Source organism: Hippopotamus amphibius, chromosome 4, assembly GCF_030028045.1.
Source record: "Hippopotamus amphibius kiboko isolate mHipAmp2 chromosome 4, mHipAmp2.hap2, whole genome shotgun sequence".
Lineage (NCBI taxonomy): Eukaryota > Metazoa > Chordata > Mammalia > Artiodactyla > Hippopotamidae > Hippopotamus > Hippopotamus amphibius.
Window position 1 is genome coordinate 30,711,606 of NC_080189.1, and position 17,107 is coordinate 30,728,712.

General features: G+C 39.2%; 1 protein-coding gene across 1 annotated transcript in view; it reads left to right on the forward strand.

Annotated features, from left to right (window-relative positions):
* The window catches only part of TSPAN12 (tetraspanin 12), a 70,604-nt gene that overhangs the window by 7,992 nt on the left and 45,505 nt on the right, over positions 1-17,107 (forward strand). Inside the window, exons 3-4 of the mRNA XM_057733958.1 lie at positions 6,571-6,653; positions 7,749-7,884. Coding sequence (XP_057589941.1) covers positions 6,571-6,653; positions 7,749-7,884 — 219 coding nt within the window. The remainder of the gene's footprint in view (positions 1-6,570; positions 6,654-7,748; positions 7,885-17,107) is intronic.

Consider the following 17,107-nt stretch of genomic DNA (forward strand, 5'->3'; position numbering starts at 1 on the left):
TAAAGTATCTCCTAATTTTGCTGAAGTTCTCCAATAGTTAGCTTATCCGGCAAGTTGAAATCATTTTCCTTTCATTATTTTCTCATTCATTCATCTAATATGTATCAGGTCTTACTACTGGGCCTGGTGTGCCACTGTGAGATGGGACTAGAAGCAGTGGTCTGTCCTCGAGTGCCATGGGTGTGTAAAAATAGGAAGCAATAGATAACTGCTCTGTGAAGTCTAGACAAGAGTGTTGACTCTGGGTAAGGAGGGAGCAGGGAGAAAATCTTTAGCTGATGTTTGAGCTGGTCTTTAAGGATAAGGTTGCTCTGCTCATGAGATGGAAAGGCTGGGGCCGGATCGCATTCCAGGCAGAGAGAACTGCATGGGCAAAGACATAGGTTTGGGAGGTCTGCATATCAGAGAAGCACAAGCAGGACTTTTGTCATCTGAGGACAGAATGTGTGTGGGAAGTAGCTGGCAGGAAATAAATGGAAGAGATAGGTCAAAGAGTGACTGAAGAGGGCCTGTTTGTCCTGCTGTAGAGTTTAAACTTATTCTCTAGGAGAGAGTTGGGGAAATTGGAAGTGAGAGAGGGGGAGGAGCTAAGGGGCAGCTATTAGAGCTTTATCGCAGAAGAACTTGATCTGTGTTTTCTAAAGCTAACTGAAGGGTGGACTTGAGGTGGAATCTGTGAGCTGGAGAGTTGTGTTATAAGGTGATTATAATTGCCTGGCAAGAGACTGAGGGCCTGAACTAGCCAGAAGTGGCAGGAAAGGGGGAGGAATTTACCAGGCGTGTTGCAGGAACAATCCATTGGACTTGAAAGTAATTAGATGTAGGACTGAGGAAGAGGGAGAGGTTCAGGCTGCCTGCCAAGGTGCCAGTGGATGTGATTGAAGCGTTGGTTATACCATTTACCGAGATAGGAAAAACAGTGGGAGGGACACACTGGTTTCGAGAATGAAGATGGGTTCAGTTTTAGAGATGTCAAAACTGAGAATGGCTATTGGAACTCCAATAGTTAGTTCTATCCAGAGCTGCCTTTCCTGTCCATGTGTTAGACCTTCAAATATCCAAAGATTCCATTTCTGAACTGATTTAGGAGTTGTCTCCTAAACTGAGAAAGATTAAGAGAAAGCCTGAGGGCAGAAGTAACTTGTGATAGTAATAGATAATATGTAAAACAATCCTACTCTTTTTTTCATCCTGTGAATCCTCTATGAAGTCAGACTTGCTATTATAACATTGTATATGGGAGGAAACTGAAGCTTAGGAAAGATTAAGTGACACACCCAAAGTCATATAGATGAAAAGGAGCAGAGCTGGAATTCAGATTCAAACCAAGGCTTTTTGATTCAGAAGCTTCTCATGGTCATTGTGGTCAAGACCATATGCCTTACAATGATCTCTAAGACCATGTGATTTGGCCCCTGCCTGGCTTTCTATTCTTGCCCCCTGCCAGTTTCCCTTTTTTGAGCATATCATGCTGCTTTCCATCCTGGGACCTTTGCTGTTCTTTCTGACTGGAATGTTCTTTTCAACTTCCCTTTCCCTAATGAACTTGATAATTATCCTTCAAATCTTAGCTGTCTGGAGACGTCCCCTTGACCCCATGGAATAGGCTAGTCATCCCAAAAGAAGTTCTTACAGCAACTTGTATTATTCCTTCCTAGTACTTATTACAGTTTGCAGTTACACATTTATGTCTCTGATGAGGTAACTAATGCGTGACCTCTTCACTTAGTAAATTTCACCATAGAATCAAGATGGTGCCTGTTATTGCCAACCCGTATATCTCCAGCACATTACACAGTCCCTGACAAACAGCAGCGGATCAATACATAGTTTACAAAAGAAAGAATAACTTCAGAAACCATGCCCTTAACCATTCTACCATACTAGAAATGTTTTGGAATATGCCGTTTTAAAACATGACATTTTTGTTATGAATGGAAGTACTATATATATGACAACCGCTGATACTATATTATACAAAATGAAGTCTCTGATAATTTACTGACACCTGCCTTAGAGCTATGTTGAAAATTGGTGAAACAGTCTCTGAGAAAGGATGGAGAAATCAAGATCAGGTATTATTTTGAAGAATGATAAAGAGAGGAGAGAATTATTTGTAACTGCAAAAGAATTAAGGTAATTAAGTAAAATAGCGCATCATTAGACTTTCCTGTCCCTCTTAAACATTTAGGGTATTTGAGGACCACATACGGCCAAGTAGATGGAGACCACTTAGCCTCAGATTTAATCAAGCAGTCCATGGTCCATCCCTTGCTAGCCCTGTGTGTTGTCATAGGTTCTGTGATTATTGAGGTATGGTAAAGCCGACAGATCAGGAGACAACTGCCACTGAAAACGTAGTTTGTTACGCTCACAGATCTGGAGAGAGAGTACAGGTCTCCTCATGGGGGGCCAAAAGGGGAAGCATTAGGGTCCATCGCAAGGTAGGGAGGGAGGGGAACTGGGCAAGTACTTTTATTGGGGCTTCTTTGAGAAGGAAATGGCAAGGCAGAGTAAGTAGGCTTTGAATTGGCTAGTTTGAATAATTTCAGCAGCCTCTGTCCCTAGTTGTCTGGCATCTGGACCTTGTGGTGATTCGGGCAGGTGTAGAGTGGCCTGGAATGAGAGAGCTCAATAAAGCGGTGGTTGGGAGTGTGGGCTCCAGATTGGTTGGTTTTGTTTGAAAATGAAAACTGTGTCCCCTGGAGAAGGACTCCTCCCAAGGGTGGGTGGAAGGGCACCAAGGCAAGGGGACTCAGGCATATTATCAGTTTGTCCAGACCAAGGTGTGTCCGGCATAAGCATGTGGAACAGATGTTAAAGCATCAAGTTTACAGAAGCTAGAAGCGAGGCTAATACACTGCGGCTGACCCACTGGGGAACTTCTCTTAGGTTTACGATCTGTTCTTCATTCCCAACAGGAATGAGGGTAGCAATAACTGGCCTCTGAACTGTGGTCCCAGGGTTCTTAACTGGTTTTAAGACATTGAGCCCCGAGCCCTTGTTCAGTAGAGAATGTAGTTCAGACATTCCCACTGAGCCTGACCACTACAGGTGACCTACCTTCTACTCCCTGCCCCGCCACTCCCCCTTTTTTAAAGGAACCCTCCGTGCTATGCAGGCTCCTCTCCTCACTGTTGGTAGAACATAACTCTTGTTTCTAAACTTGGAAGGCAGTTAATGACTAACCCTGAAGCTTCAAAGCTGGAGGCCTGGATGTGAATCCAGCTCTACCATTTAGAACCTGCAAGACTTTGAACAGGTTACTTCCCTCTTCTGTGCTTCACGTGGCTTCTTCCAGTCTGTCCCTATCTGGGTTACATATGTCTTCCTTGTGTTCCTCAGGAAGCTCCACAGAGGCTGAGATCTTGCTTCTTTCATGCGTTGTTGTGTCTGTGACTCTAGCACAGACAGTATAAGGCAGAATGGTTGGTGTTGAGTAAATACAGTAATTCCCCTTATCCTCAGTTTCACTTTCTGTAGTTTCAGTTCCCCGAAGTCAACCATGGTCCAAATATATTAAATGGAAAATTCCAGAAACCGACAATTCATAAGTTTTATATTGTGTGAGGTTCTGAGAAGCATGGTGAAATCTCCTGCTATCAGGCCCAGGATGTGAATCATCCCTTTGTCCACTGTGTCCACGCTGTAGATGCTACCTGCCCATTATTATAGGAAAAATATTGTATATGCAGGGTTTGGTACTCTCTGTGGTTTCAAGCATCTACCGGGGTTCTTGGAAGATATCCCCTTTGGATAAGGGGGGATCCACTGTGTCTGCAACTGGATGAACATGTATGAATTCATTAGCTGATTTTCCAGGCAGGTGGCCATGCTTCGCTGTACAAGAGGTCACAGAGCTCCATGTGTCCTGCTTACCTGGGAGCCCTTATCCAGGGAACATGTTTTACAGCCACTCCTTGAGTCGGTAAAGACTCATTTCTATCTTATATGTTCATTATTTCAGCATTTAAAGCAAACCTGTAACATAATGGTAATGTTCATGAAGATGCCAGAAATTATTAAAAGTCAAATTAGCTGAAATTCACTATATTGCGCTTAAGAAGATAAGTCTAAGGCACATTTGAGAAATATTTCCATCAAAATAGGAAAGACCTTCAGAACTTAGGGTTAACCTTCAGCTTTTAGGAAAGCCTCCCAGGAAGACTCATTTGGAAAATGTTCTAGATAGTTGCTGTTTAAAAAAAATGTTTTTAAAAAAAATTATGGACAATTTAAAACATACAAAAGTAGAAAGCACAGTATAATTAATCCCAGGTACCAACACAGCCTCCACTTCCCACTTAACCCCCATGCATCGTGATTATTTATTAAACCATTCAGCATGTATCTCTAAAAGGTAAGGAGTCTTTAAAAAAAAGTAACACCAATTGTCATATCTAAAATAATAAACAATAATTTCTTAATATTTTCAAATATCCAGTCATGTCAAAACATCCCCAGTTGTCTCATAAATGGTTCTTTGTGGTTGTTTCATTTCAATAAGCATCCACAGATGCAGAGAATGGACGGGAGGACATGGGGATGGGGGGGCGGGGGGTGAAGGGAAAGCTGGGACGAAGTGAGAGAGTAGCATAGACATATATATACTAGCAACTGTGAAATAGATAGCTAGTGGGCAGTTGCTGTATAACACAGGGAGATCAACTTGATGATTGGCTGACGCCTTAGAAGGCTGGGACGGGGAGGGTGGGAGGGAGTCGCAGGAGGGAGGGGATATGGGGATATGTGTATAAATACAGCTGATTCACTTTGTTGTACCTCATAAGCTGGTACAAGAGTGCAAAGCAATTATATTCCAATAAAGAGCTTAAGTATATATATATATATATATATATATTTATATATATATATAAAATAAACAAATAAGCATCCAAACCAGGTCAACATTGCCTTGGACAATCTCTTACATCTCCTTTAATTTATAACAGTTTCTCCTTCCTTCTTTTTGTTCCACTTGCCGGCTTTTTTAATTGAAGAAAGCAGATCATTTGCTCTGTAAAATTTCTTATATGCTTGCTTTTGTTGGTTGCATCCCCATGGTGGCATTTAACAAATTTAAGTCTGTTCCCTGTATTTCCTATAAACTGATAGTTAGAGCTGGAGGCTTGATTCAGGTTTGATTTTTTGGTAAAATTACCTCAAAGTTATCTCTGAATACTTCCGATTGCATCACATTGGGAGACGTTGTATCTGGTTGTCTCTTTTTGTGATACTAATATTTTTCAGGGCATCTGGTATTTTATGTCAGCCCGATCTCTCAATTCTAAAAGCCCCCATTGACCTTTCACTTAATGCTGTAGTTCTCAGTGCTGACTGACCACCCATTAGAACATCTGTGGAGCCTTTACACACTTCTGATGCCCACTTCCAAGAATCGATTCAGGGTGGATCTGGGCTCAGTAGTTTTTTTTAGAGTCCTGAGTGATTCTGATATACAGACAGGACTGAGAGCCACTGACCTGATAATTTTGGTAGCTGTTGAGGATCTTTGCCAAGAAAACAATTATGCATATTTCAGAAAAGATTATCAAATAGTGATATTCTATCATGCTTTCTATACATATTAGCAGATATTTGTCTATAAAAACTTTCATTAAATCTTTGGTTCTGGGACTTCCCTGGTGGTGCAGTGGTTAAGAATCTGCCTGCCAATGCAGGGGACATGGGTTCGAGCCCTGGTCCAGGAAGATCCCACTTGCCACAGAGCAACTAAGCCCGTGTGCCACAACTACTGAGCCTGAGTACCATAACTACTGAAGCCTGAGAGCCTAGAGCCTGTGCTCCACATCAAGAGAAGCCACCACAATGAGAAGCCCACGCACCGCAATGAAGAGTAGCCCCCAATTGTCACAACTAGAGAAAACCCGTGCACAGCAATGAAGACCCAATGCAGCCAATAAATAAATTTATTAAAAAAAAAAATCTTTGGTTCTTTCTTTAGTTCGTATCGGAAAGATTGGATAAATATTGGATTCTTATTAGGTTTCTGAATAATGAGTTGAATATCCAACATTTTCTAAAGCTGGTCAGTGAGTTTTATTTAAATATTATTATAAATTCATAGATTTTAGCATATTGGATATTTTAAACCATTGCATTTATTATTATTATTATTATGACTATTACTTTGATGCTCAAATTGTTTAAGTTTAGCCAATGGAAGTCCTTTGAAGTTAGCTTCTGTGACTTTTTGGACAACATCAGTAGTATTTAATTGCTTGCTTGCTTTTACGTATGATGTGTTTTAGGCTCATCTCGTACATTTGATAATTTGGTTGTTCTATACAATTCCTGTCCTGAACTATTGTATTTAATAGTTCAGCTGTCTGCATCCTATTTAGTGACATTCTGTTTAGTGGCTGTGACATAATTACAAAACAGAATGGCAGATATTTATAGTAATAGTAAATTTCAACAGGTGGTAAATGGTAATTTGGAAAAAAACATAATGATTACATAAATAAAATTCTTAATTTTTTATTATGAGTCCTGAAGGGCATGGTGCATAAACCCTTGGTCATCAGTTTGTATTTTTTTCCTCACCAGTTAATGTCCATCAGCGTGTTGGCTGTTTCTGCTTGGATGAGGGACTACCTAAATAATGTTCTGACTTTAACTGCAGAAACAAGGTAGGCTTTATAATTCATGATTGATTTCTTTCATCAGGGTTTCCTCGGACACTAGTTTCTGAGTGACTTTGCCCTAAGCCGTGTAGGCGGTAGTGCTCCTCCACGATATTTTGGAAGGTTTTCCTGCCCGTGGTGACACTTACATTTTCTAGCATGCCCATTAAGGGGTGCCTCTGGTTCTAGAGGACACTTCTGGTTATGGTAATACCACTCACTTGTCCTGACAGTGTGCCAGCGGGTCATATTTGTGTGTAAAGGATGGCATATTCCTTAAGAGAATCATCACCAACTTCATGCCTTTGCATTCCCGAGCTAATGAAAACCAAACCCCAAGTGTCATTTTCTTACCCAATTTCAAGGATTGATCAATCCACTAACATCACAGATGGCAAATTTACTTAACTTCTCTGAGCCTCAATTTCTTCATCTCTGAATGCGGATTGTATTATATACCTCTCTGAATTTTCCTGAGGATTAACTGAGATACATTTCTGTAAAGTCCTTAATGTGATGGAGCTTAGTAAGCACTTAGTAATGGTCGTTTTTTGTTATTTTTACTATTACTCTCATTGTTAGGGCTCTAGTTAATCATTTTTTTCCATAGTTTTCTAGCAGAAAGCATCCCCCTCCCTTCCTTTTAATACAGACCAACTTCCCTTTCCATGGCAGTTTTACATCTTTGGGAAAGGTCATTTGTCGGGGAGAAAGTGCGCACTGGAGTCCCAGACCAGAGAAGAGTAGGGAGAGTCTTCTTAGCTGGGAAATAGTGAAAAGTCTCATGTGGTTTCCTCAGGTTAAGGCTTCAGAGCTAATATTAGATCGACCTTTTACTGAGGATCCCTATCTTATATTTTAAATGAGCTGAGGTAGGAAGGCTTCCACTTGTATAAAAAACTAAACCAAATAATACAAAAAGTAAAACAAGCAAACAAATTGGTGATGGCACAGTGATTTTGAAAATAGCAGTCCAGTCATCGGCTTTGAGGTGTGATGATTTAAAGGATTATTAACACAAGTCAGTTGTGTCTTATACTATGTCTTGGGTGCATTCTGATTTTATTTATTTATAATATGACATTATTGTTCTTCTTTCAGGGTAGAGGAGGCGGTCATCTTGACTTATTTTCCTGTAGTTCATCCGGTCATGATTGCTGTTTGCTGTTTCCTGATCATCGTGGGGATGCTAGGATACTGTGGAACAGTGAAAAGAAACCTGTTGCTTCTTGCGTGGGTACGGTGTTTATATCTTCTCTTTATTGTGGTTAAAAAGACCTACCAGTAATGTATTATTGGTTCATCAGTGCACAAGATTGCATGTTTAGGGAACTGTGATAGCAGTTCCCTAATCTGTGGTCATTGTTCAACATCCTGTGAGAAGGGAAGTGTTCTTTCCATGAGAGATGATTTCAGTACAAGAATTTACTGTACTCAGAAGATGAGGTGTGGAAATATGTATGCTATTTAATTATTTCACTCAGGTCATGTGTTGACATTTTCATTTGAAAGTATGAGTTTTTCCTAGTGTCACGGACCTTATTACGACTCCAACAGGCCCCTCGGGACTAGAACTGAGACATCGTAATGGAACTCTACTTCTTTCTCTCTTTTCTTGTTTCAAACAAACCCACCACTTAAACCCACTTGGAAATTCAGGTGGTGAGGTAGCAGACAGACATTGTAATCCTGGCACTGCCTTTATGTAGGCTAGTGTACTAGGGTGAGTCAAAAATTATCTGCACTCTGGCTGTAGAATTTACAAAAGTTTTAATATAACTGGAGCACGGATAATTTTTGACTCATCCTCGTATATGAGTCTCAGTTTCTATAATTATAGTGTTTGGTTTTTTTTTTTTTTTAATTCTGGAACAGTTGGACTAAGTTACTTCTTAAATTCCCTTCAGCACTCAAACTCTATGATTCCAAAATCTATGATTACTTTTACTTCAAAAATTAGCAAACCCTCTTTTAACATTAAAAATTCGTGTCAATTAAAAACACAGCTTATATATAGACTTTTGAAGCTCACTGAGTATATAAAATATGATATGTTAGCAGCACCAGGTAGTTGAAACTGCTCACATGTAATTGCAGACATATCAGAATCCTAAAAAGTAATTCATTGAGTATATTTCTTTCTTTGCAGTAGTTCTCAGTGGTATCTGTGCACTCATTTCTTGCAGGGAACTTAAAGTTTTTTTAATGGTGTGCTGATATGCTGGATATCTGAGCAGAAAAAAGCCCTGATTTGTCGCATTTGAAGATTTCTGTGGTGTAAATACTCCCAGCATGGTCGGTTTCAGGCTACTAACATGTTATTACTGAATACAGAGCTGGGGAGAGACGAGCACAGATTGGCTCTCAGGAGCCCGCTCCCGCACACTGGGGCTTGGCTGGCTTCGGTCCCAAGCCCATTAAAACAGACTCTTAGTGTGAAGCTGAACGAAAGCTTTGCATTTCACAGGAACAACCTGTGTTCATGTATTACTTGGCTTTGTGGAGGATAACTCTTCAGGTCCATGATTGGAGAACAGAAAATGCTGCAAAAAATAAACCACTCTCAGAGAAAGGGGACATGCACATTGCCTTACTTCTGTTCACTTTGCTACACGATGATTTTGAGTGTATTTTATTTACAGTATGCCACTAATTTTCTTCTTTCGGGCAAGAGGAGGTGGAAGGATTTGGAATCTCATGTTTCAATTTAAGACATTTGGACAATAATTTAAACATAAACGAAAGGGCTTACTTTATATAAGACTTATAGTTTAAGGGATGGATAAGGTATCGGAATGTGAAAAAAAAAACCCCTCAGAATCCTTTTATAAAACCACAGTCTTATAATGATCCCATGTATACAACCAATTTAAGTATGGCTGCTATTCTTCTTCCTTCTCCCAGCTTATATGATTATGGATGGCCCCTGGGCTGTGGGATGGGGTGGGGTGGGGTGGGGTGGGATAGCATATTTCATGGAACCTCAAAGACTTTTAGGAACATATTTTGAAAACCATTTATGCATTCCATTAGGTTGCTTGAATGCAAGTAAAACAATTTGACAGATAACATGGTAATTCGGGCTGTCCCTGAGACAGAATGAGTCATAGAGAGCTGGTTTGTGATGCTGGAAAGAACCTTATGATGCAAAGGTGACCTGGAGAACTGAGGTTCTAAGGGCCAGTAATTTGTTCATTCATTCATCCTTCAAAAATTTATGCAGAATATAGGCACTACTAGCCTTTGCCTTCAGCCTAGTGTATACACAGTGGGTAGACAGACAATGTCTCTACTGCCTCCTAAGACCTCTAATAAGATTTACTCTGAGTACTGAGTCTAGAGAAGAGCTCCAAGCTCAGTCCCAGTGGTCAGCCTCTCCTCCAGGAAGGTGACTGGCATAGATCGATACTGCTTTATCCCGTCCCCGCCCCTTTTGGTGGAGGTACTCTTTTCCACTAAGCAGCTTTCAGTGCATCCCTGTTCCCTGTGTCCCTGGCTGCCATCCAGATCTTGGTTGTTGCTTCCTGTTGACTGACTGTGGCCGTTTTTTCCCCATTCCCATCAGGCCACCTCTCTCCTCCTAGCAAGTCTCTAGATGTTACTCTGTCTAGACCCGGAATAGCCTTTCCTTTGCTTGAAGAATGATCTGTGGTCTCAGTCCCCAGTTACCTGTCCCTCATAACTGATCTGCATCTGATCTGCTTCTCAGGCAGTTTTTTCTCTGGCTTCCTCTCCACAGCCTCCTTCTCTAAACAGTTGCCAAGTCCTGTAGGTTCTAGTTCTACAATCTCAGGATCCCATCTCTTCTTCTCTATTCTCATTTGCAACGCTCGGGTTCAGGCTCTCCTGACCTCTTGCTGAAACAGTGCAGAGCCCCCTCATTAAACTTCCTGCCTCTGTTGTCTCCTCATTTACCCCAAACCAATGCTGCCTGGTTAATACAGTGCAACAGTGACCACATTACTGCTCTGTTCCCAAACCTTGAAAGACTCCTGGTTGGGTAATGAAGTGTTTAGAGACAGTTCAGTCTTGCATCAAGCTCTTCTGCAATCAAACCTTCGTCTGCCTTTTTTAGCTTTCTTACCTACTTCATTTTCTGGCTCTGTTCTTTCCTGCTCTTATTCCTGCTGTCCCTTAGCTGGGAATTTCTTCTTAATGCTCTTGTTGCAGTACTACCGGCCCATTACGATCTGTCTGAACTGCTACCTCCTGAAACTGGAATAGTGACAATGATGGTGATAAATGCTTAACATTTTTCAGGTGCTTGCAAACTGTAAGGCTTCCAGACTTGTGGAGGTTTATATGAAATTTTCATATGAAGGTTTTTACATTAATCAATCAATTCTGTCCTCTCCATGATTCTAATGAGATAGATACTATTATTATTCCTGTAATATAGATGAGGAAATGAAGCACAGATTGGCTCAGTGATTTGCCTATTTGCATAGCTAATAACTGGAGATTATGATATCCAGATCATCACAGTCTAGTTCCAACATGTTTGTGACAACTTCACAAGTTTACTCTATAATTGCTGCTTTTTCTTAAATGCTGAAGTATCTTTGTGTTATTTAATTATTAATGCTTAGCATCTCACATTGTATAAAACGTTTTCCCTATGATCTTTCATTTTAAACTCAACAACAGTCATCTAAGATAGATAATTACAAATAAAGTTCAGAGAGGTTCAGTAATATGTCCAAGGTCACTCAGCGGTAGCAGGTAAAGCTTTGATTCAGACCTCCATGTTTCTGACTATGAAGCCCATTCTCATTGGGCCTTTACCAGCGTCCCCAACGGACATGTCTCAACTTTTGAAGTTCAGTGCATTTTTATTACAAATTTCCTTTTTTTCTAACCAGCCCAAACTACCAGACTGCAAACAACTTGATAACATGAACCATTCATCTTGCCTATTACTTTAATAACCTTTATGAAATTGAATAATAGACAGGAAATTAGAGCAGTGTGAAAAGAAGTGGCCAGCACAGCAGATGGAGGATGGTGTTTGAAAGGCAGTGAAGAGGGTGAGATTTTAAGGGAGGGCCTGGCTATTACATAGGTTCAGACAACAATGGCGTGTTAAAGGGGTGAGCGCTAATGCAGGATATGACAGGATGTTAGGTCTTTGGCAAATGTTTGCAATGCAACTCACATGGTTGCATCCTTTGCGTCCTTTAGCTTTTAGCCTAATTTTTTTAAAAATTAGGAGGTTTTTTAATTTTGCATGTAAATGTTTAAATAAGCCCAATGCATTCAATCCAACTTGTCCATTTCCTTGATTCAAAATCGTGCATCACTTTTAAGATCTGTAAGCCAGATTAGAGGAGAAGGCTTTTTTTATTTTTTTAAGACCACCAGTATCTCTGAGAGCTGCCACATATCTTGAATGATTACTAAGAAAAAAGAGAAGATCCGGCAACTGGGCTACGGTGCTGCTTAAGCAAAAGTCAAAATGCCATTATTCATCGGACTGATCAGAAAAAGTGAGAGAGGCTCAAAACAGATCTTTATAACCTACTTGCCCTCTCACCCCACCTTCACCCCTCCAAAAAACAACTGCAGGCTAAGAAGCTACCTGTAAGAAAACATTTCTGGTAAATCTTGGTCATGAATTTGACCCTTCTATTGAATTATAGGTGCAAATTGTTAAAGAACGCTAACTTAAGTTTCCTAAATAAAATACAGGATATCCAATTAAACTTGGATTTCAAGTAGACAACAAATAATATTTTCGTAGAAGTATGTCCCATGCAATATTTAGGATATACATGTACTAAAATGTTATTTTTTTATCTAAAACTCAAATTTAGATGAGCACCTTGTATTTTTTATTTGCTGAATTTGGCAACCCTACTCTAACCAAATTTGTTCTTAATAAATGGGAAACTGTCACAGACAGAAACTTTTATATATTTATAGGAGGAGATTACGAGTAATTAAATTCTAATTATATTGGGAAAACAAGCCCAAATGACTAGGAAGATAAACTTGAACATGCTGTGACTTTCAAAGTAATTTCAGTAACAGAAATTCCTTTTCTCCTTAAAAGAGAAAATTGAAGCTAAATGGAAATTGGTTTTAAGCTTTAGATGGGTACTTCCCAAGGCTTTTGGCTGTAGAGTAAATGAAGTTCATTTGTTATTGCAATTCTACCTTGCTATTAACATAGGCATTAGGAAAGTGGTGCCAGCTCAAGGGGAATGTAAACAGATTGAACAGACGTTTACAATATTGACAGCAGCTGAATGTCACCACCAGGAGATCTTCATTTGTCAGAGTATGATGCTAATATATGCTCAACTGCCAGCAAACCACAACTTGTCAGGCGCTGGTCAGAAATTAAGTTGCCTGCACCTTACATGTTTAAGATCAGTACCTTGTATTTAAAAGGGAAGGTATTTTTTCTCTCTTTCCTTCTTTCTTTCTTTCTTTCTTCCTTTCTTTCTTTCTTTCTTTCTTTCTTTCTTTCTTTCTTTCTTTCTTTCTTTCTTTCTTTCTTTCTTTCTTTCTCTCTCTCTCTCTCTTTCTTTCTTTCTTTCTTTCTTCTTTCTTTCGCTTTCTTTTTCTTTAATATTATTATCCCAGAGAATTTGCACAGAGCTAGTGATTATGTGGAAGCACTTTTAAAGCTTTCATAAAATATCCAATGGTTGAACCAGATTTGAAATGATTCTCTTAAGGGAAATCAAGTACATTTTTAATGGCCATGGAGAAATTAACCACCCTCAGTTTTCTGTTGTTTAAAATCATAATGCAAAACTGGAATATCTTTAAATAGTAGTTAATTTTCTACACACTATTCTGCAGTCTTTCTTTTAAGTAGTTATACATTTAATAATTACACAGCCACTTATAGCCCATTAAGTTAAAATTAAATTATTAAGTTAAATATCTTCATTATTTGCTATTTATAGTTTTGGTTGCTATCCTAGCACCTTTATTTCTAAATCAGGGTCCATCATATCATTGATTGCATGTTCCGTATTTGCCCAGAGTTTAACTCTGTTTTCTCAGAAAATACTTAATAGTAACTTTTTACCGTTAGACTTATTTTACACCTGAGGGGAAGTAGGATGCCCAGAGATACACAGCTGCTCATTCCTTTCGTTAGTATTCAGAAACAATTTACGCTCCAAGTCTATACATGTTTCACTCCACCATCCAATGATTGGAATATATTTAATTAATTAGTGACACTATTTCTATAAGGCTTAAATATGCTTCATCTATAATTCCAAGGTATTCAGTAGTCATTCAACTTTTAAAAATATAATCTTTTAATATAATCTTCCTTATTATAAAAGGAACTCTAAAAATTCAACCATCGTTCTCTTATCCTAAGAATCAAACTGCTTCTCTTTTCCTTTCTCCTCTCTTCCCTTCCCCTCTTTCCTTTTTCCATCAGTAAACATGAGTACCCAGTCTGTAGTAGACACTTGAGATACAAAGATGAAATGGGAGATTGCAAAGAAAATAAAGCAAAATATGGCATTAAAGTTATAAATAAATTAGTGTGGGAACCCAGATTAAGGAGCAGTTGGAGACTTCCAGTAGGTTTTACAGCAGAGTCTTTATTTGAGCTGGATGCTGAAAATGTGTAAGAGTTTTCTAGTGGAAGAGGGAAGCCACATGAAGAGTGTGTGCAAAGATACAGAAGAGTGAAAGAACATGGCAAGTTTAGGCAAAACTTAGAAATTCTGTGTGGCTATGGTGGCAATGAAACGCGCATAAAGTCTTCCAACAATAAAGGCCTTTGTGAGAGAGTCTGATGTTATCCCTTGGACTATAGAGAGTCAATCGGTGTTTCCAGTGTTAGATGAAATGGTAACATTTAGGGCTGGAGGCATTGGGAAGGCCGGTTAGTGGTTATACCCTAGTGTTTGGAAGCCATGGACAGGGTCTGGACTAAGACTTTGGGGACTGGATGGAAAGCAGCTGAATTCAGCAGAGCTTGCTGAGATAGAATTTTTGCACATGATAGTGATGTTTGTATTACTTGACATCAGGAAATGGGGTATTATTCAATATTTATGCGTTTTTCATCTAATAGAAACACATCCCTTCAATATATGCATTTTATTTTGACTTGTTAACTAGAATTCTTTTAAAGCTATAGTTTTAAAATTTAGTTGTTAAACTCACAGAAATTTCATGCAGAGGAAATCGAAGATAATGTAGACATTTCTGCATCCGGAGGCTCAGTTTGCACATCTCGGTTTTCTATGCACTCAAAGCCCAGGACAGAGTTCAATTAACCTTTCTGTTTTTTAAGTGATGTTGGTTTGACTGCCTCTAATTATACCCCAGAAAAGCGCATAAGCAGATGTCTTTGAAAGGAAATGTCGTGATATTCATGCCCTTAGTGATGGGTCTTTGTGACAGGATCTTGAGTGTTCTTTGGACTTTTTGCTTACTTTAGGGTTTGAAGTATGAATGACTCAAGGTTTTGTATTTCTGACTTTGGTATAATTTAGGTATACTCTGTCATAGTAAGCATTTTAAGCTTTGTTATATATTGTTTCTTAATTGTATATATTAAGATAGCTTTGGTTAAATATAAGCCATATAAATCTATACCCACTGATTTGGTGAATGTCCCTCGTCTGTGCAGAGTTCAATGACAGATATTTTTCTGGCTGCATATACCCTTGAAAGGGTAATTCCACTGTGGATGTTGGTTACAGGTTAAGCAAATGCTATCTTAAGGCTAATTCAGCAATTGTGTGGAGTTTTTGCTTTCACATTTGGTTCCAACATCTGTTGACTTCCTTTGGTCAAGGTAAAACAACAGCTATTCATTTAAAATCATATTGGTGTCTAGATGACTCAGGAAACAGTTAAATCAATAGACAAGCAAATGCGTGTAAAAGATGAGAGAATTAAGTCATTTAAGCTATAATGAGGAAAGTAGCTTTCAGAAGAACTGTCTAGAAAAATGATGTTTAATATTTACTTAATATGCAATATTTGACGAATTTAATGACTAAATAATAGCTTATGAATTAAAGTTTTTTTCATGAAATTTCATAAATTTAAAAACCTACATTTTCAGAATTGTGATCCATATATATCCCCCTTTATTCATAGAAGGGTTTTGTTTTTGTTTTTGTTTTTGTTTTTGTTTTTGTTTTGGCTGTGCTGCGTGGCACAGTTCCCTGACTAGGGATCAAACCTGTGCCCCCTGCAGTGGAAGCATGGAATCTTAGCTTCTGGACCACCAGGGATGTCCCATTTTCCCTTTTATTCAGATAAGGGTAATAATAACAGGCTCCAATTATGAAACATCTTTAAGAAAATTGGAATTTTATTAGATGATACATGCCAGTGTAAGAGTTGTTGCTAATTAAGTAAAAATATGAATAGTTTCAGTGCCTCTTCTAGGAAACAAGCATTTAACATATAAATTTTCAAGTTCTGTGCAGAGTTTACACAGCTAAGTTGAAGACAGGGACTGCTAACTTTTAATGAGACCATGGGAAGGTTGCCTTTTGTAATTTAAATATTTTAATTCTAAAGGTTCTCTTTTGTGCTATTAAAGTACTTTAAAAGAACTGTAAGGAATGATAGATAGCCTTGTAGTACCGAGAGCATTTAGTAAAGGGACAGGAGGAAGTGTTTGAGCTGAGATCTGAGGGGGAGGGAGGGCAGAATTCGAGTGGCTGGTAAATCATGGGCAGAGGTGGGTGAAGGTTGACGGAAGGGCCTTTGCAGGGGAAGCAAGGGACTTTGAGGAACTGAAAGGCTAGTGGAGGGAACAATTGTGATAAGACTCAGAAGCTCATGGAGTGCTTGGCAAAGGGCATGTGTAGGTCATTGGATAGATGTGTGCTGGGAGTGCAGGGCTGAGAGCTGGCTGTGTAACCTGGGTCAAATTTCGGAGATGTCTTGAATATCTGTGTACATACTCTGCAGTGTGAAGTTTAGGAAGCTGAAGAATGATGTGATCTAACCTATCTTTTGCTGCATAACCCTGGAAGCAGCTTTCTTCTGGGCCCCTTTCTCATTTACCTGGGAGAAGATAGCTACCTGGTCCTGCCATGCTGGGCTAAGGGGGCTTCACATTCAGAGAACCTTTTTTAATGATAGAAGAGAGAATGGAAGACGTATTTTTATTCTAACAATGTGCCTTTACTGATGAAGGAATAAAGGTTTTCAGGTAGGGCAGTTTATCTAATGTTTTAGAATTTTTTCCCCAGATGTACATTATAAATAAAATTTTATTAATCTGGATGTGTTTAGTTCAGGTTTAATAGCAAAATTATAGTTAGCAAGCTAAAGTAGGCACCAGGAAACTGGGTGTGGGGCTAGGATGCCCTTAGGGAGACCAGCCAGCCAAGGGCTCTTGTGGAATGGTTAGAACAGTAGTTCTTTGGAATGCTGCCGCAATTTCCCAGACTCAGGGGAAAAAACGTTCCATAAACAATTGACTAGTAGCAGAGGGTTGTTGTAGAATTGCT